Genomic DNA, 20,036 nt, shown 5'->3' on the forward strand with positions numbered 1-20,036 from the left:
GAGAGCCTCCCATCACAGTGATCCCTATCTGCAAAGGTGATAATTCACTAAAAAATTATGCCTCACTTTGTAATAACTTAATATCACCCTGGTAATTTTTAATCAATAAACTGGAATATAATCAGATTGGGGAATATGTAAATCTATATCAGTCCAGTGAAACCTACCAGCAGGGAGAGAAAAGATAAAAATGCAAAAATCAGATTGAATTTTGGGGGAAAGCTTAAAAGAAATGCAGTTATGCCTCTGCTGCCATAATCAGCATGGGACATAAAGAGCCCCACCACAGGGCTTGAATTTACAGAAGTCTGTCCAGCACAGCTTTATCCGACACTGGAGCTTCCTAACAAACAAAAAGAAATCTTATACTCTTGCTTGTTAGTATTTAATACATGCATTATGTGCTTTTTAATTTTTTGGTCCTACTGAAGAGTAGCTGATAGCGCTGTTTCGAAGGCATATCTACTGTGCTTCTGACTAGCAATAGGAAATCGGTTAAGTTATTCAACCTCTCTACATTTCAGTTTCAGGAAATGAAGTGGACAAAGAAGATCATCATTAGGCAATATGTACCTCCAATATTCTGTATTATGTGGAGATATCAAGTCCGTATGTGATTACACAAATCATAGTCCAAAAGAGTTCAGAATGAGACATATAGAATTGAAAGTCCTATTTATACAGATACTGGTTAAAGCCCAGGGATTAGATGGGTTTAAAATGCTTTACCTCTATATAGAAAGGAGTACAGGACCAGGAAAGGGCCCAGGGGCATACCATGATTGAGCCGAGGAGACAGTAAGAGAGTTTCAGTGACAAAGGAGATGCAAGGAGATGATGGGGTTTCTGAAACCAGGAGAAGAAAGCCTTCATCATAGAAGCAAGTGATAAACTTCACTGAACACTTCTAAGACATTTTGGACAAGAATAAAGAGTTACCTTTGGATTTCACTGCACGTAGCTTAACAAACGTTCATAAAGGCAGTGAAAATGAAAGCTCAGTTAGGGTGGTCTTAGGAGAGAATTCAGGTGATGAAGTAGAGAATGTGACATAGATGGCTCTTTCTAGAAGTTTTACTTTTAAGGGTAGCAGAGAAGTAGAGTAGAGCTGCAGAAGTAGTTCCCCCTCCTCCCTCTCCTCCATCTCCAGTTTCTTCTTCTTTCCATGAGTGTAACAGAATGAAATTTAGGGCATAATCCTGTAGAAGGTAAGAAATTAACGATGCAGGAAAGAGACTGGATAATTGTCCAAAATAAATAAGTCCTCAGACGATGCAAGGCAGTGGGCTCTAGCACACAAAGGGGCTGACATCTGATACGAATGCAGTTGTTTTATCCACATAACAGTTACTTTTTCAGAGAAAAATCTAATTGTGAGAATATAGCTGAAAACCAAACATTACCCCTCTGTGTGTGGTAACTTGTGATGTAAAATGCATTTCTCAATAAAGGTCCTGGTCAAAAATTTCAAAAGTAAAATACCTTGAGGGAGCTACAGTTAGAGGACAGCAGGGTGAGGGATAATCATCAGAAAGAATACAAAGGGGGCCAGGCGTGGTGGTTCATGCCTGTAAACCCAGAGCTTCAGGAGGTGTTGTTGGGAGGATCACTTGAGGTCAGGAGTTTGAGACCAGCCTGGGCAACCTAGAACCCCATCTCTACCACAAAAAGAAAAAAAAAAAGACTACAGAGTAGAAAAAGCAGAGTGAAACAGAATCTTCATTACAAACAGTAGGGGGATTTTAGCAAAGAGTAGCTGACTTAGATGGTGCTAAGATTTGTATGGAGTTCAGTGCTGAGACGTCTTTTTAACAAGCAATTTAAATGGGAATATTGCCTTGTTTACATGGCTCAAATAAAATGCAGTATAATATGCAGAAAACAAAAAAAACAGTAAAAAGCTTAAATAATCTTTATTCTTAGGACAATGTTTTTCAAATAAGGATTATGGCTCACTATTGGGTCATAACATATAATACATTTCTTATTGTGGATGGCTCCAAGAAAAAGAAAACCCAAGTTTAAGAAGGCTCACCAATAGAGAGTTTACCTATGTCATATAAGAAGTCCCAGTTACACATGCACTAATAATAGCTCCATGGCCAGGTACATGCTAGTATTTGCATTCTGGAATGGTCTTTCTCTCCCGTTTGTTGTCTCATGGTCACAAGATGACAGATTATCCCAGGCCTCACGTTTACATTCGAAGACTAAAAACCACTGTGGTGAGTAGGAAATGCCCCTCCCCAGAGATGACTCCCAAGCCCTCATTCCCAGACCTGTGACTGTGTTGCCTTACATTGCAGATGTACTCCGCAGATGTGATTAAATTAAGGAGCTCGACATGAAGGGATTAACCTGTCTTATCTGGGTGAGTTCAATGGAATCGTAAGAGTCGAGTGAGCCAGGAGATTCAGATAGGGAGGGGTGACCATGGAAGCAGAATAATGTGGAGTGAGAAAGACTATTCATGGGCTTATGAAGTTAACTGAGCAGAATGTAGGGTTTTCAGGATATCGGCAATGAGAAAATGATAGCGGTGACTGAAATCATCTGGATGTTCCAGGGGAGAACCTGAATAGTTTTCTTTGCAGTTGGTCAGCTGTTCATTTTACTCAGAAACTGAGACATTATGCTACTTTTTTGCACATCCCTCCCCTGCCTTTCTTGTTCAACAGATGGCCGCCTGTACTAATGCTTTCAGGAATGTGAGGTTACTGGACACGAAAGCCATCAGCTCCTCCAAACTCATATATATATATATGCTATCTATCTATCTATCTATCTATCTATCTATCTATCTATCATCTATCTATCTATCTATCATCTATAGCTCACTGAAACCTTTGCCTCCCTTTTCAAGCAACTCTCCTGTTTCAGCTTCCTGGGTAACTGAGATTACAGGTGTGCACCATCACGCCCAGCTATTTTTTGTATTTTTTTGTAGAGACATCATGTTGGCCAGGCTGGACTCAAACTCCTGACCTCAAGTGATCCTCCCACCTTGGCTTCCCAAAGTACTGGGATTACAGGCATGAGCCACCTTGCCTGGCCTCCATTATATTTTCAATCCTTCCCACCCCCACAAATCCTCTTGCACTTTGTCAGTCATTTGTCTCTCCTGAGTCTTTAATGTCTCTCGTTCTAATGATGCTTTCCCCTTAGATCAGGTCATACTCAACATTCTCTGTCTGTCTCCCTTTCTAAATCTACTGTGCTTAACCCTTAAATGCAAAGTGTTCCCAGATTTTCATCTTATCTAAACTCTCTCTTCACACTTTAATTAGGTGATCTTTTCTCTCACCTACAACTCTCAAATCTGTATCTCCAGCTCTGACAATACCCATGAATCCCAGGTGTGTACACCTGACTGCCTGCTGGATAGTCACCTGAAGTTAAAAAAAAAGAATATTTATAATTGAAATTATTCCCACTCTTCTTTCATCCCACCCAAAACATGTGCATTTTCTTTGTTCCTTCTCTCTAGGACCATCTCCACTCTGCAGCCGACAACTGAAGCCAGACATTAGGGCACCATGGTTAACTCTCATTAGCTGGAAACGTTATTGTTATTTGTTTAGCATAACTTAAATATGATGTATTTTATATATTTAAAAATATAATTTGTGACCCCACATAGGGTCCTGAAGTTGATGCAGATGCTTGAGGTATTGTATTGCATATGTTTATTTTCAGCTGACTTAGTCACTGGAGGCAGATGTGTGAAGGAAGTCTCCTTCAGTGACTCATCAGAGAAACTCAAAATGAGTTGCCAGGAATAAAACAGCATAATTTTAAAGGAATTCTCTGCTTAGACATTGTGCATCTGTCAAACTCAGACTGGATAAATTAATTACGCTCTGATAGGATAGCCCCAGAGAGCCAGCCTTTCAAGATCTATTCTTCTCTATAATCAATATAGTAATTTAACATTTGAACCTGCCTCCAAGCAAAAGGGCATACAACCAACTGTGAAAAGTCTTTGTATTCTACTCAGAGTTCTTTGTTGGTAATGGGAAATTATTTTTAGTTAAAAAATCAAAAATTAAAAAGAAAAATTATTATTATGGCTACTATTCTTTTCAAGTTGAACATAAAAGTTGAGATCAGCCTGTAAACTTCTACTTTCAGGCAAAGAACACAAAAATTGATGAAGATAAAAAATGTGGTTGGTTTATTGGGAAAAATTGTCATTTTTAATTAAAGAAAATAAAATATTAAAAGTAAATATACCAAGCAAGAATTATAGAATTAATGTTATCAAAATGACATGAATGGTCTCATATACTAGGCAATACCTCCGCCTCCCAGGTTCAAGTGATTTTTGTGCCTCAGCCTCCCATGTAGTTGGGACTACAGGTGCAAGCCACCAACGTCTGGTTAATTTTTGTATTTTTAGTAGAAGCGGGGTTTCGCCATGTTTGCCAGGCTGATCTTGAACTCCTGACCTCAAATAATCCACCTGCCTTGGATTCCCAAAGTGTTGGGATTACAGACGTGAGCCACTGTGCCCGGATTGGGGGTGGGAAACCCCAGCCTCCCTCTGTGCTCTTTGATAACAAGCTTGTCTGTGATTTTTGAGCATATCTTCTCTCATTAGTCCAAGGCACCCATGGTTATCCAGGAAACCTCATCTCCCTTTGCAAACCACAGCCCTCCCATGCACAAACTGCTAGTAAACACCTGAGCATGCTATGCTACTTCAGATTTTTGCATTTCTGCATATGCAGCTTTGTCTACCACAGCTCAAAGCCAAGCTATCATTCAGCTGTCACCTCTTTGGTAAAGCCTCTTTACATTTTCCAGTCATATTTTATTACTTTGTCTTTTATGTGGACCTTTCAGTACTATACTTATCACTCTATTTAAAAATATTTCTTTACCTTTCTCTCATCTGCACTGTGAATTCTTTGAGGGATAGTCCATGACTCTTCTTCCTCGTCTTCCTTCTTCTTTTTTACGATCATCTTCTATATAATAGAACTTGGTATATTACAGTTCCAATTAGTGTTTGTAGAAGTGATTTGAACCCACGGTCATCTCCTCCTTTTCCCCACCATCTTACTCAATAACATATAACATTAAAACATGTTGTCAAGAGAATTAATTAGACACTGCAAAGGGCATAACTGAAACAGAAAATATACCCCAAACCTAGAAATGCAAATCGAAACCATGTGGACCAAGCAAATAAATGTGATACCTCCTTATTCCTGCAAGAATGGCCATAATCAAAACATTAAAAAAACCAGATGTTGGTGTGGATGTGTTGATCAGGGAGCACTTATACACAGCTGGTGGGCATGTAAACTAGTACAGCCACTATGAAAAACAGTGTGGAGATTCCTTAAAGAGCTAAATGTAGAACTACCATTTGATCCAGCAATTCCACTACTGGGCACATAGAGATAAAGGTGTCATTATATGAAAAAGATACTTGTACATGCATGTTTATAGCAGCATAATTCGTAATGGCAAAATCATGGAATCAACCCAAATGCCCATCAACAACAAGTGGATAAAGAAACTGTGGTATATATATGTGATGGAATACTACTCAGCTATAAAAAGTATTGAATTAATGGCATTTGCAGTGACCTGGATGAGATTGGGAACTATTATTTTAAATGAAGTAAACTCGGGAATGGAAAACCAAACATCATATGTTCTCACTGATATGTGGGAGCTACGCTATGAGGATGCAAAGGCATAAGAATAATACAATGAACTCGGGAACTTGGGGGAAAGGATGGGAGAGGGGCGAGGGATAAAAATCTACAAATAGGGTGCAGTGTATACTGCCCGGGTGATGGGTGCACCAAAATCTCACAAATCACCACTAAAGAACTTACTCATGTAACCAGATACCACCTGTACCCCAATAACCTCTGGAAAAAAAAAAAAAGAAATCATAAGCTGAACTTGTGGCAGCCTGACAAACTTGCCTAAACCAGTTCATACAAAACTTGATACACTGCTTCTTGATTCTATACCATTAGACATGTCCGAAGTACTCCAACAAAAGCTTAAAGAAAAAAACACTAAGCTTCAAGCACAGCTCTTTCTGGTGTATATAAAATGCTTCCTCCTTAGCTAGTATATTTAACCAGTAGGGCTTCTCTCCTCCTTTCGGCTACCATTTATTAAGTGCTGTGTGCCAGGCACTATCTAATGTATACATAAAAATTATATGGAGCAGGCATTGTTATGCCCTCATTTAGAAAAGAAAATCTGGAGAGGTAAAATGATTTCCTATCATTTTGCCTAAAGTTTCCCTGTTGCATCTTTTAGGTGCTGTGTAGAGTACGATCCGAGACACAGTCATCCTTGTGCTAAGGTCAGCCTGTTTGCAGCAGCAAAACCCAGATCTGTGGTGATGTCGACTGCATGAATCCTGCCATTGGGTAATTTTAAAGACCTTGTGTAACTTCGAAGACCTTGTGTACTACTCCTAATGTGAGGATGAAGTTATTCTGTTCCAACTCCAGTGCTAGAATCATAATGTTGCTTCTTATGGAAAGTACAATTTAAGAACTGTGTCTTAGGTTAAATAAACAGAATCTAGGATACCTTTATAGACTATCTATGATAGGTTACTGGGTGAGCTTTTATTTTTTAACTGTCTGGAGATGGGGTAGGGAACAGAAACAGAGACAGGGATGATTGGCAGGGACCTTGGGGAAGAGACAGTGATTTGGCAGCCTGGTATGGAAACGTCCTCTTGTATTATGCCTCAGTTTTTGTTATGCCTTATGTATTCCCAGATTTCCAAAGGAGCTTAAAACTTCTCTATACTCCTCTACAACCATTTTTGATGGTGAGATTTTCTTTAGTATCCATTTCCAAGTGAAGTGCTTATCACAATTAACTATCAAATAAACTATTTGGGCAGAGCTTTCTGTTTTCCTCAAGTTACCCCTAGGGAATGGCCAGGGGAACTAACAGTAACCAAATATCTACTATACTTCAGGGCCTTCATATGTATTCTCATTAAAAACACATAAAACCTATGAGGTAGGTTTTGCTATCCCTGCTTCATAAATGAGAAAGCCTCAGCCTAGAAGTCACACACCTAGAAAGTGATTGATTTGGGGTTCAAACCAAATTCTGTCAGTTTCTTAGTCACAGCTTCTTGTTGCAAGTAACAGATATGAGAAGAGGAGACATCTTCACACGGAAGTATTTGGTGGAATTCTAGAGCAGAACCACCAGGAGCTGCACCATGAATGGGAGAAGGAGAAGGAACTAAACCCACTATTTCTTCCAATGCTCGAGGTCGCGGGCCTCTCATCTGTATTTCTTTCTGTGTCCCATCCCTGTAGCTACATCACTTTAGTTTAAGGGACCAGCAGAATCTGACCAGCATTTATGAACCCCAAATTTCAAATTTCCAGGAGGGAGAATATGATTGGTTAGGTGAAGGCAGGATCCCCAGGATGCAGGGCCCTTTCTGTGGTTGAGTTATAGATCTCATCCTCTGCCACCTCTTCAGGACTTTTGCTCTTTCAGTTACTCCCTCCCCCTCCTATATTTTTAAACCATCCTTTCTTTTGGTTTGTTTATATCAGTATTCAAACATGGCCACGTCTCTTCTAAGCTTGAAAACATAAAACAAATAAATATAATCTCTTTCTTGAATCCACTTTACTTCTAACGACAGATTAATCTCTGTATTAGTTTCCAAAGGCTGTCATATCAAATTAGTACGAATGTGATGACTTAAAAATATGTTGATGCCCAGTGCCATCGACAGTGGATTGGCTAAAGAAAATGTGGTACATGTACACCATGGGATACTATGAAGCCATAAAGGACAAAATCATGTTCTTTGCAGCAACATGGATGCAGCTAGAAGCCATTATCCTAAGTGAATGACTGCAGAAACAGAAAACCAAATACCACATGTTCTCACTTGTGAGTGGGAGCTAAACATTGTGCACACATGGTTATAAAAATGGGAACAATAAAGTTGGGTGAGGTAGCTCATGACTGTAATCCTGGCACTTTCAGAGGCCAAGGCAGGTGGAGGTCAAGAATTCGAGACCAGCCTGGCCAACATGGTGAAACCCCTCTTTACTAAAAATACAAAAATTAGCCAGGCCTAGTGGTACACACCTGTAACCCCAGCTACTCAGGAGGCAGAGGCAGGAAAATTGCTTGAACCCGGGAGGCAGAGGTTCAGTAACCCGAGATTGCACCATTGCACTACAGCCTGGGTGACAGAGTGAGTCTCTGTCACACACACACACACACACACACACACACACACACACACACACACACACAATAGCCACTGAAGAATGCAAGAGTGGGGATGGAGAGAACAGGATGAGGGCTGAAAAAAACCTATTGGGTAGATGCTTACCTCCTGGGTGATGGATTCCTTTATACTCCAAACCTCAGCACCATGCAATATACCTGTGTAACAAACTGCACATGTACCCCCTTATTTTAAAGTAAAAGTTGAAAAAAGCAGCACAGAAGATAATATAGTCAGGCAACATATGGAAAAATGTATATGAAATTTTAGTTACTATTTGTAAACAGCAACAAAAAAAGGATATCAGCAAACCATAAAAAAGAAAACAAAAGTTGATGAATTCAGCATACATTTTGGAAGAATAGACAAGCTTTCTGTGAATTTGCTTTGGTTACAATAGAATCCTCTCTTATTAAGTGAGCCAATTGGCAAGTGAACTAATTGGGAAATAAGCTTTTTCTGAAACCCTAATGATTTCTTATGGCCGCAATTAATAAACATAGATGCCATATGTAATAGCAGACACTAACCATGCATCTGTGCTGTATAAGGCACCAGTAGGTGGAATACGCAAGATCTAAAATCAGCAGATATTGGTATGCTTTCTTCATGGGCATTCAAATTAAGAGATTTGTAAGTAAAACCTTCCTCATATTGGCAAATTCATTTTGTAGATGTAACCCTTGGCTAGTAAAGATAATAGTATTTGGAGTAAGTAAAATATTTATCTTGGCATTCAATATTTTAATAAATGACATCACATGCTAATCAACAGATGCACACTGGAATAATAACGTCACACGCTAATCAACAGACGCACACTGGAATCAAGTTAAAATAATAAAATTAAGACAATCAAAACACCAGGCTGCAAGACCTGCTGAATACAAATGTGTCACACTTACACAATATTCTTCCCAGTCTCATTTCTCTGCCCTGCTTGATAAGCAGAATTTTAATCTTTTCTGGGATTCTTCTTCCCAACTGTTCTCTCTAGAGTATTAGGATGGGAGAGTTTGCATATAATCAGTGCTACCCCTTTGTTCTGCTGGCTGTGGTATAGCCATTCTTCTGCTTCAGAGACAGAAGCCACTCTGTGGCACACAGCTATCTGCTTGAGCCACTGTTCATCTCTCCTGAATTGCTTATCTCTGCATAGCCTGCATGCCACTGCCTGAAACTGTAGGAATCTTGGGACTGTGTGGGGAGGGGTAGAGAGGGTGTGTTAGAGTGTGTTCATGTACATCCCTGCTCAGTTGCTGCCCATGCAGTCACCAGGACTTGCTGCTTAGTCTGGCCTATTCTGCTAGATATCTTTTGCTTTTGTAATGATTTTATTTGAGATGCATCGGACTGCCCTCCTTTGGACAACTCAAGTTCATCAAATCATTCTGTATATGTTTGATCTCATTTGTTGATGGTGAAAAGTTTCTTTCCACAGGGCCTCTAGACTTCTTTCAAGTAATGTGACTGTGCCTCTACCTCAGTGTTCTTGAACCTTCTTTGACAAGTAGGAGGCTGGACTGTCCTTGGTGGTGAAGACTCTAGAAGGTCATGTGACTTAACTGAAGTTTTGTATCAGGATATAAACTCATTAAGAAAATAACTATAAAAATTACTTATTACAAATCTGTTGAATCTAAGACAAAAGCAGGAGTGGGAGAGAGCTGATGTTCCTTTGAGTTAGTGAAAGTTGGAGTAACAGCACCTTAGAGCCCTGGATAGGATGTGTATCACGTGCCTATATTAAAAATATTTCTAAATGAGACTTAGTCAATCGATACAACTGAGAATTGTTAGCTATGGAGTATTTAGCTGATTGAAAATCATGGCTACAATATTTTGTAGCTCCTCCTGCGAAGAGGTGGAGTCTATTTCCCCACCTTCAATCTGGCCTGGCGTTATGCTTGCTTTGATGAAGGAAATATGACAAAATGTATGTTGCATGAGTTCCAGAACTTAGGCATAAGTTGCTTTGTAGCTTCTCTCTTTGCCCACCCACTCATAGCATCCTCCACCACCATGTAAGGAAGCTTGGGCAAGACTAATGAATGATAAAAGACCCTGTGAGAGAGAGGCCCAGTCTATAGCCCGCATTAGGCTTCAGACAGGTGAGTAAGGCCATCATAGACGCTCCAACCCCAGTCAAGCTGCCAGATAACTAACGTCTCATGAGAAAGCCCAGGCGAGACCAGCAGAAGAACTGCCCAGCTGAGCTTAGCCTGAATTGCAGACACATGAGCAAGTAAAATGTTATTGATTTAAGCTACTTTGTTGTGCAGCAATAGATAAGTGATATAGTATACTCTGTATAATTAGAATTTATCAGTGGCCCTTTCACTGACTGTCTGCATATTTTTGATGTAAAGAAATAAAACATAACCAGAGGTTTTCTGTTTTGTTGATTTTGTTTTAGAAATAAAAAAAACTTAATCTATGAGAGGTTAAATCCATTACTGATTTTCTCTATTTCAGCTGCACTAGCATTTTGAGTCCATCCTCGTGTGCTGCTTTTATAACACCTTATTCATCTCCCCATATCACACACACAATTAAGAACTAACCAACTGTTGACTACACAACTGTACATATTATTACCTGTAATTTAGTTATCCTTCCTAGTGGGGCATGGATCACATTTTAGTTGCCACATTGGAGGCCTCTTTCCCTTCCTCTCTCCCTCCCTCCCTCCCCCCACTTCCTTCCTTCCTTCCTTCCTTCCTTCCTTCCTTCCTTACTTCCTTCCTTCCTTCCGCAATGGTAAACTTGATTTCACCCTTTGTAAAGTATATATTTTCCTTCTTACGGAGTTTCTTCCCTCATAAATAAGGAAAACAAGCAGGTAAAAAGATAAAACAGGAGGGCGCAGTGGCTCATGCCCATAATCCCAGCAGTTTGGGAGGCGGAAGCGGGCGGATCACGAGATCAGGAGATCGAGACCATCCTGGCTAACACGGTGAAACCCCGTCTCTACTAAAAACACAAAAAATTAGCCGGGCGTGGCGGGCACCTGTAGTCCCACCTGCTCAGGAGGCTGAGGCAGGAGAATGGTGTGAACCCGGGAGGCGGAGCTTGCCGTGAACTGAGATCGTGCCACTGCACTCCAGCCTGAGCGAAAGGGCAGACTCCGTGTCAAAAAAAAAAAAAAAAAATTCTGTAATTTTTATACACAAAAGGTCCCTAGTTTCTCCTCTTCCTTCCCTTCAAGTGACCCATTGCCAGCTTTCCCCTTTAATTGCTGTGGCCAAAGTTCCGTGGATGGCACAGAATGAATTCCCTTGGCCAAATGTACTCAGGATGGCAATCCCAGGTCTCTATAGCAACATTTCAGTAACTGTTCTGTGCTGCTAATTAGCTCCCTTTCCCCCTGTGGAGGTATTACACATGACTTTTTATGCCAAGTGATGATCATAACATCAGTGAGCTCTGCATTTTGTGATCCTCTATTTCAACACTGGTCCAAGTAGGTTAAATGGAAAGAAACTGTCTTTGATGGAGATCAGAACTTTAAATGGAAACACACAGGACAGTGAGAGGGAGAATTGAATCAACCAGGAGTCATGAATTATCTGCTATTCAACATGAACATTGCAGCAGATTAACTAACAACCGAAATATAGAAGGCAGCAGAATGAGTAGAGTCAAGTCATGATTTCATGTTCAACATTGGAAAGGTTATTCCAGTGACATTTGCACAGACGTGTTGTGTGTGGGTCTCCAGGCAAAGAATAAAGTCGGAGTGGAAAATTTGAGTCCAGGGCAAGTAAAATGTGAGGAATTTTAGACAATGCTAAACAAACTAGTTTTGGTATGTTATGGTTTCCTGGGCCACAGACAGCACACAAAGATCATCACAAAAGAAGAAACATGATGTAGTGGAAATAACCTGTACTGAGGAAACCAAAAGTCAAACATATTCTGGATTTGCCACCAACTTGTTCTGGAGCTTTAGCAGAGTCATTTACCCTTTTTGTACCTTGGTTTTCTTAACCCTAAAATGAAAGAATTTTACAATCGTTAGCAAAGTTTCATTCGGGTCATAACAACAGACTTCTATAAGGCTTGCTGTATTGTTGATGGCAGTAGGAACAGTAATTTGGGAGCATGCAACTCCAGTGTCCATTCCTGTCCCTCTTTTTCATATTTTGAGTGGTGTCCTGAGCCCTTTCTACCCATCTTTATCGGAGTGACTTCAAACAATGATCTACATTTAAAAAACCTTAGAATTATCATCCTCATTTGGATTGGTGATAAGCTCACATGACTTTAATTCATTTCCCATTTCTGTTGGGCAGCACAGGGCTGAGCAACCTGAGCAGAGGAGAGAGTGAGTTGATCAGTAGATGATCTCTGGAGTATCTTTTTTTGTTACATTCTAGGCTTAATAGTAGGAGTGTGGGAGAGGTCGGTGCTCTGTGTTAAACACAATCATGAGCTTCAGAACACTACAAAGGCACACTGGGATTGAGTTGCTTATCACCACTGATAATCTTTTTTCCTTTTGTAAGAGTGAGCTAAGTGGAGAGCTTAATTCTGTCTTCATGGAAAAGATCAGATTTAAACAACTATTCTGCCCTGCTTAAAAAAGTGTTCAGTGGGGACTAATACGAAGTGTGGTACATAAAGACCTTAAGTTTTAAATAGAGATAGAACATGAAAGACTGGCTGGAAGGCAGTAGTACCAACAATGAGTGGACAAACCTGTTTTCCAAATTTTTAGCAACACTAGGAATAATCTAATATAAATCTTTGCTAACCTTATATATAAAAATAAAGTGTTATTTTAAAGATAAAACAAAAGTCTTGTGTAAAAATTAAAACAGTTTTAGGAGTAAGTGGAAATTGGAGACATTGATAGAGTAACTTTCAGCTTCTAGGGAGCAATTTAGAATTTAATCATTCACTTAAATAAATTGCTTCAGTAGGAAGGTTGCTGATGATAATCAGTGTGAAAGGAACTTAAGTTATTCCAAGCTGAGTTGCCCTTTATGAATGTAAATGCCATTTATACTATTATCATGCAAAAGTCTAAAAAGGATAATTTGAAGACATGTTGAAGAAACATGATTTACAATGACCAGAAATTCAATAGTGTTCTTTGTTAGATCACTCTTAGAACACTATTAACACTATTAGTATAAAGGTTTTTGGTTTGGTTACCACAGTATAAACAAGATTTATTTCCACTTAGTGTATATAAAGGTAAGGGTATCAAGGAGGACTTCACGGAGAAAGGAATTAGACAGAGTGGGTACTGAAGAAAATGGGAAGAATTAGAGAGATGTAATGATGACAAAGGCATGTAGGCTGAGGGAACAATGTGGAGTGAAGATATGAGCTGAAGTGTGTGTGTGTGTGTGTATAAAACAAAGGTATCCATTCAAGTAAGTAAAGGAGTTCTTATTCTGTGCAACGTATTTTCTGGTGACAAAATTTACAATAGAGGAATATGAGTTGCTTTGTGACTGAAATTGTCTCTAAAGGCATATATCAGCCCTTGTCTAGTTTTCTGACAACATATGAATTGCTCATGATTTTGCCAACATCAATGCTTTTTGTCCTAAATCAAAGTTTCTCCTTACTCTCCTCTTTCAGTTAGCATGAGAGTTGTCACAGCCGACAGAGGCAATGGATGAAGCCAATCACTCTGTGGTCTCTGAGTTTGTGTTCCTGGGACTCTCTGACTCACGGAAGATCCAGCTCCTCCTCTTCCTCTTTTTCTCAGCGTTCTATGTGTCAAGCCTGATGGGAAATCTCCTCATTGTGCTAACTGTGACCTCTGACCCTCGTTTACAGTCCCCCATGTACTTCCTGCTGGCCAACCTTTCCATCATCAATTTGTTATTTTGTTCCTCCACAGCTCCCAAGATGATTTATGACCTTTTCAGGAAGCACAAAACCATCTCTTTTGGGGGCTGTGTAGTTCAGATCTTCTTTATCCATGCAGTTGGGGGAACTGAGATGGTGCTGCTCATAGCCATGGCTTTTGACCGATATGTGGCCATATGTAAGCCTCTCCACTACCTGACCATCATGAACCCACAAAGGTGCATTTTGTTTTTAGTCATTTCCTGGATTATAGGTATTATTCACTCAGTGATTCAGTTGGCTTTTGTTGTAGACCTGCTGTTCTGTGGCCCTAATGAATTAGATAGTTTCTTTTGTGATCTTCCTCGATTTATCAAACTGGCTTGCATAGAGACCTACACATTGGGATTCATGGTTACTGCCAATAGTGGATTTATTTCTCTGGCTTCTTTTTTAATTCTCATAATCTCTTACATCTTTATTTTGGTGACTGTTCAGAAAAAATCTTCAGGTGGTATATTCAAGGCTTTCTCTATGCTGTCAGCTCATGTCATTGTGGTGGTTTTGGTCTTTGGGCCATTAATCTTTTTCTATATTTTTCCATTTCACACATCACATCTTGATAAATTCCTTGCCATCTTTGATGCAGTTATCACTCCTGTTTTGAATCCAGTCATCTATACTTTTAGGAATAAAGAGATGATGGTGGCAATGAGAAGACGATGCTCTCAGTTTGTGAATTACAGTAAAATCTTTTAAATATATTGAGAATATACAAAAAGGCAAATTATACTAGAATTTCAGACAGATATGTGTTAAGTAAGCTATGTTAAATTTAACCAGAATATCACTTTCTACTAGTATGTATTGTGTTGTCTTTTTTTTCTTCCCAAATTGAATTGTGGTATCAATCTCTTGCTTATATAGGAGATTTAAAGATTAAACAGTGTGGCTACTTTATTTCACCAACATTATTACCTATATATAATGTCAAATAGAATTACTCTAAATGTTAAACAATCCATTTTGAATGGCAGTGTGTGGTTTATTGCCCATTTTCTATTTTTTCCATTTAAGGTAGATTATCTTGCTTTAAAGATAAAGGTTAATTTTTACTAGACTTACTGATTTGTCTTACTATGTAGCTAAGTTTTTTTTTATTTTTTCAGCTCATTATCTGTTAGCTATTTATTTGTTTATCTTTTTTCAAAGTCCATAAAAAGAAACTACACTTTTTTTTTTTAAAGAGGAATTTTGGTATAAAGAATTAACTAAGTATTAAATTGTGTTAAATAAATTTTGTGGGAGCTACTGTTTTGGGCTAGCCTCCTGTATTAGGCCCCAGCCAACCAGGTGATATAGTTTGGCTCTGTGTCCCCACCCAAATCTCATCTTGAATTATAATACTCATGTGTCAAGGGAAGAACCTGAGGGGAGGTGATTGGGTTATGGGAACAACATGGTTTCCCCCCTGTTGTTCTTGTGATAGTGAGTGAGTCTCACGAGATCTGATGGTTTTATAAGCTACTGGCATTTCCCCTGCTTGCACTCACTCCTTCCCGCCGCCTTATGGAGAAGATGCCTGCTCCTCTTTGCCTTCTACCGTGTTTATAAGTTTCCTGAGGCCTCTCCAGCCATGCAGAACTGTGAGTCAATTAAATCTCTTTCCGTTATAAATTACCAAGTCATGGGTATTTCTTTATAGCAGTGTAGAATGAACTAATACAGCAGGCAAACCAGAACAGAGTCACTTGTGCTAGGTGCCGCGTAATCAGACTGAACTTCAAAATTAGCCATTTTCAACCCCCCCCAACCCCCCCCAAAAAAACCCCACATTACAGTCAGGCTGAGTCACTATAATACAAAAGTCCCTTCTGTTTAAAGTATCTTTGAAAAGGCCAATCCATTTTTTGTCTCTGATTCTGCTGTCTTCAGCCTTTTTCTGCCTACAAAGCCAAGCTCTTCTGCTCAGCTCATTGAGAACGTTCATTCTATTTGATAGAACGAGGTATTGCCCAATTCTAGAATCACTAATAAAAGCCAATTAGATCTTTAAAATTGTAACTTCATAATTTTGACAGTTGTTAACTAGTTATTTGAAAAAAGTGAACTTTAATATAAAAATGTAGCATTTGTAGGAAGTAGCTTTCACCCCTAGAAAGGGGTAGATAAAGGAAAGAGGTTAGAACTACTAGGACTTAAATAAATAAAACACCCCAAACTCTTAAAGCTTGGAGGAAGAACCTGTGGAGGTGAAACTCAAATATCTCAGCAGAGGCGGATGCTGCCTGGCTGGTGCAGGTGTCTCTGAGCTTAGGGGAGGCCCTCTGTGTCATGACACCCCCGAGGAAGAGGCACCGCTGGCTGGTGCAGGTGTTCCTGAGGAGGGTGTGAGGAGCAGAGCTCCTCTAGCGTCGGAAAAACTAACTGGATTCAGCTGCTGCTTTGGAAAACAACCAAGGTTGCTGAGGTGATGAGTGTGGTTGGGTGATGCTGACAGGCACAGCAGGCAGAGAGGAGGCAAACAGGAAGAAGAAAGTCCCTTTTTCTATCTCCAGCCTTGCAACTTCCCTCTATACCCCTAATGGTGAATCCAAGCAAGGAGAAGCTGAAAAGAAAAAAGAGAAAGTTGGCAGAGCCCCAGCTCCTGCATCATACAGAGTGTAGACAGACATGTTGGCACTGAAAGTACATGCGGTTACTTAGTAGGATCATAGAGTTTTTGAATTTTAAAGTAAATTATAAATAATTACAGTCCTTCCTCATTTTGGAAACTCTCGACTACTAGAAAAGAAAGTAATTAGTTCAAGATGATAAAAGTAGTGTATGGAAGATCCAAATCCAGATCCTAGAACCCAGACTGACAGACTCCTGGTCTTCTGCTGTCTTCTATCATTTTAGAACATATTTGCATAGTTGATAAATCTGGTGTTCCCACTGGACTGTTAATTTTTTACTTACATAAGATATGATTCACCTTGTATCTTGAGTGACTGTCAAATAGCAGAGTTTCAACAGATGTTCAAGCATGATTTTCACTTAATCTATTCAGTCCTATTTTACATTTCTTTTTCTGATTCTTTGGATAGTTTTAAAATGAAGCTCTTATTTTGGAATAATTTTAGATGTACAGAAAAGTTACAGAGATAGTCCAGAGGGTGCCCATATGCCCCTTACCAAGTTTCAGTTTCCCCTAATGTTATCACCTTATATTTCCATGGTACATTTTCCAAAACTGAGAAATCATCACTGGTATAATACATTACTGTAAACTAAACTCTAGACTTTATTCAAATTTCACCAATTTTTTCCATTAATGTCTTTTTATGTTTCAGAATCCAATCTGAATATCACATTACATTTAGCTATTAGGTCTCTTTAATCTCCTCTGAGGTTTGTGACAATTTCTCAGTCTTACCTTGCTTTTCATGGTGTCACGTCTTTGAGGAATATTGGTCAGATATTTTGTAGAATGTCCCTCAATTTGAGTTTGTCTGACATTTTTTATTATAGTTATACATGGGTTCTGGATTTTTAAAAAGAATACCCAAAAGATGAAAAGATCTTCTAATCACGTGATAACAGGGAGTACATAATATCCACACAGCATCACTGGTGATGTTAAATTTGCTTAATTGGTTTATTATTTGATCTTGATACAAGAGAAGTGACTTCTTAGATGTTACATATGGCATCTGCATTCTTTCTTCCTAATTAAGCTCCCCCAAGTTATCTATGGGATAGATGATGGTTTGTTGTAATTTGAGTATGTAACAGATTTTTCTTGGGGGTATGACTGGGGTAGAGATTTTCTTGGCATATAGATTTTTCTCGGGGTTCATTTCAACTCCATCCCACCACGGTAGGATTGTAAAGGCAAGCTGTGTACATGATTGTTCTATGTCCTCTTCTCTTGCTCCTTCTTTGATTCAGTTACGTTTTGCTTCTATACAGATGGAACTCTTGGCCTCTCTCTTTTTGAGTTTCCTAGTCTTACGACCTCAGAACTGATGTTTGTATTTCAAATCTTTGTCTATTTATGCTTAGTTTTCCCTAGGAGTTCTCACTGGAGAATCTTTGGCAGTATAACCATCTTAGCCGGTCCCTAGTGCCTCTATATTTCACCCTCTGGCCTAATTCTGTATGAGTGGGCATTTGAATATTTTGTCATGAATTTCTGATGTGTAATTGCTAGCACAGCAACATGGATGAATGAATGACTGCTCTTTAAAACCCTAAGTCTAGGGTCAGGACTATGGAGAAGAACATGATATTTGTGCCCCCACTTTGATATAATTTCTAGGGTTGGAACTATTCATTAATTTAGATCAGTCATTTGCTTTATTTGTAGTTTTTCCCATTCCACAAAACAGTGGTTAATAAAATAATTCTCACTACTTCAAAAGATCAATGCCTCATAATGCTTTAAAAGACATGATCATTGTCATTGCTGATCTCTAGGGAGACAATGTCGAAGGTGTCCACGGCAATGTTGGTTTTGGTATAGGGAAGATACGATCTTCAAAATATTAAACAACTGCATTGATCAGAACAGATGCTGGTCCCAGAGTTGGAGCAAGATCCTGGAGACTCCTGCTGTTCCAGGCATTAACTTTTAGTAGCTGATTCATAAGGAGTTCTGAGGAAGCAACTTGGAAGCGGTTGGAACCTTAAGAGGCTTGTGACAGTGGCTATATTCTAACCAGTGTGCAAGTATTTTAATTTTTTAACAACTGGTATTATTACATTGGTGTCTTCTAGCTAAATATTAACATTGTTGGTATGTGAGGGTTGAAGTTAGAAGCAAGGTCCAATACTTGCTTAATCCAATCAGTGACCCTGAAAAACTTGGGGGTGATCTGAGTACTCAGAAAGGCAGAACGTGGTGCATACCCACCATGGAGTGCTCTGCAGTATTTAGAAGTGATATACTAGATGTACATATAGCAACATGAGACAAGTGGAAAAAAAGAATTAGAATGAGATATACAATACCATTTTATACGTACATGCATACAAACAATACTACATGTTTCACGATAACCCAAAAGCAAGACACACTTAAAAACACCAGAATGACTGTCTTTGAGAGAAAGGGATTGAGAATGGAAATTAAAGGGGATAAACAAGAAAAACAAGAGTGCTTGTTGTAACCCAGTGATCATTGCTTGTTGATCAATTGATCAATGCTTGTTGTAAACCAATGATCATTAAGCACCATGGACAGAGACACATGATTACACCTAAGGTTAGAAAACCACACAAGTCCCGTTGCTTCCTCTTAATATTTTGAAATCAATCCTTATTCATATTATTCCTGCTTCCTGATGACAGACACAGTAAAAGATAATGGAATTACTTCAACAGCTGGATTCTTTTGTTAAATTCAATGAATATAGTCTTCTTTGATTACAGGAAACTGCAAGTTGCTTTGGAAAAAATGAATGTGAATTAGATAAAGCCTATATCTTCAAAGTGCTTGGTACAATATGTTACATTTATAACTTATAAAAGTCACATTATAAGATACTAAAATTTTTTATAGCTTACTCTTTTACTTGCCTACTTTATTCATTATAGATAAAATTTAAAAGGATTCCATATGATTTTTATGAATATCTTGGGAAGTGGATATTATTAGATTATCTAGAGACACTTTCATTTATCATGATAGGATTTAAATTGTTAAAGATTGTGTCCTTTGCAGGGACATGGATGGCGCTGGAGTCCATTATCTTTAGCATACTAACTCAGGAATAGAAAACCAAAAACCACATGTTCTCACTTATAAGTGGGAGCTAAATGATGAGAACACATGGACACATAGAGGGAAGCAACACAAACTAGGGCCTATTGGAGGTTGGGAGGAGGGAGAGGATCAGGAAAAATAACTAATGGGTACTAAGCCTAATACCTGAGTGATTAATCTGCACAATAAACCCACATGACACACCTTTACCTATGTAAC

The 20,036-nt window shown here is 39.0% G+C and overlaps 1 protein-coding gene across 1 annotated transcript; it reads left to right on the top strand.

Moving 5' to 3' along the window:
• Positions 1–11,020: 11,020 nt before the first annotated feature.
• Positions 11,021–15,684, top strand: LOC100992901 (olfactory receptor 4F6). The gene is made up of 2 exons (XM_003804618.5): positions 11,021–11,723; positions 13,856–15,684. The coding sequence occupies exon 2, from the start codon at positions 13,889–13,891 to the stop codon at positions 14,825–14,827; it is 939 nt and encodes a 312-aa protein (XP_003804666.1). The 5' UTR covers positions 11,021–11,723; positions 13,856–13,888; the 3' UTR covers positions 14,828–15,684.
• The last annotated feature ends 4,352 nt before the right edge of the window (positions 15,685–20,036 follow it).

Source organism: Pan paniscus, chromosome 16 (genome assembly GCF_029289425.2).
Source record: "Pan paniscus chromosome 16, NHGRI_mPanPan1-v2.0_pri, whole genome shotgun sequence".
Lineage (NCBI taxonomy): Eukaryota > Metazoa > Chordata > Mammalia > Primates > Hominidae > Pan > Pan paniscus.

Bases quoted from the DNA above. Each gene is read 5' to 3' on its own strand.
- LOC100992901 (XM_003804618.5), top strand. From the start codon at position 13,889: ATGGATGAAGCCAATCACTCTGTGGTCTCTGAGTTTGTGTTCCTGGGA.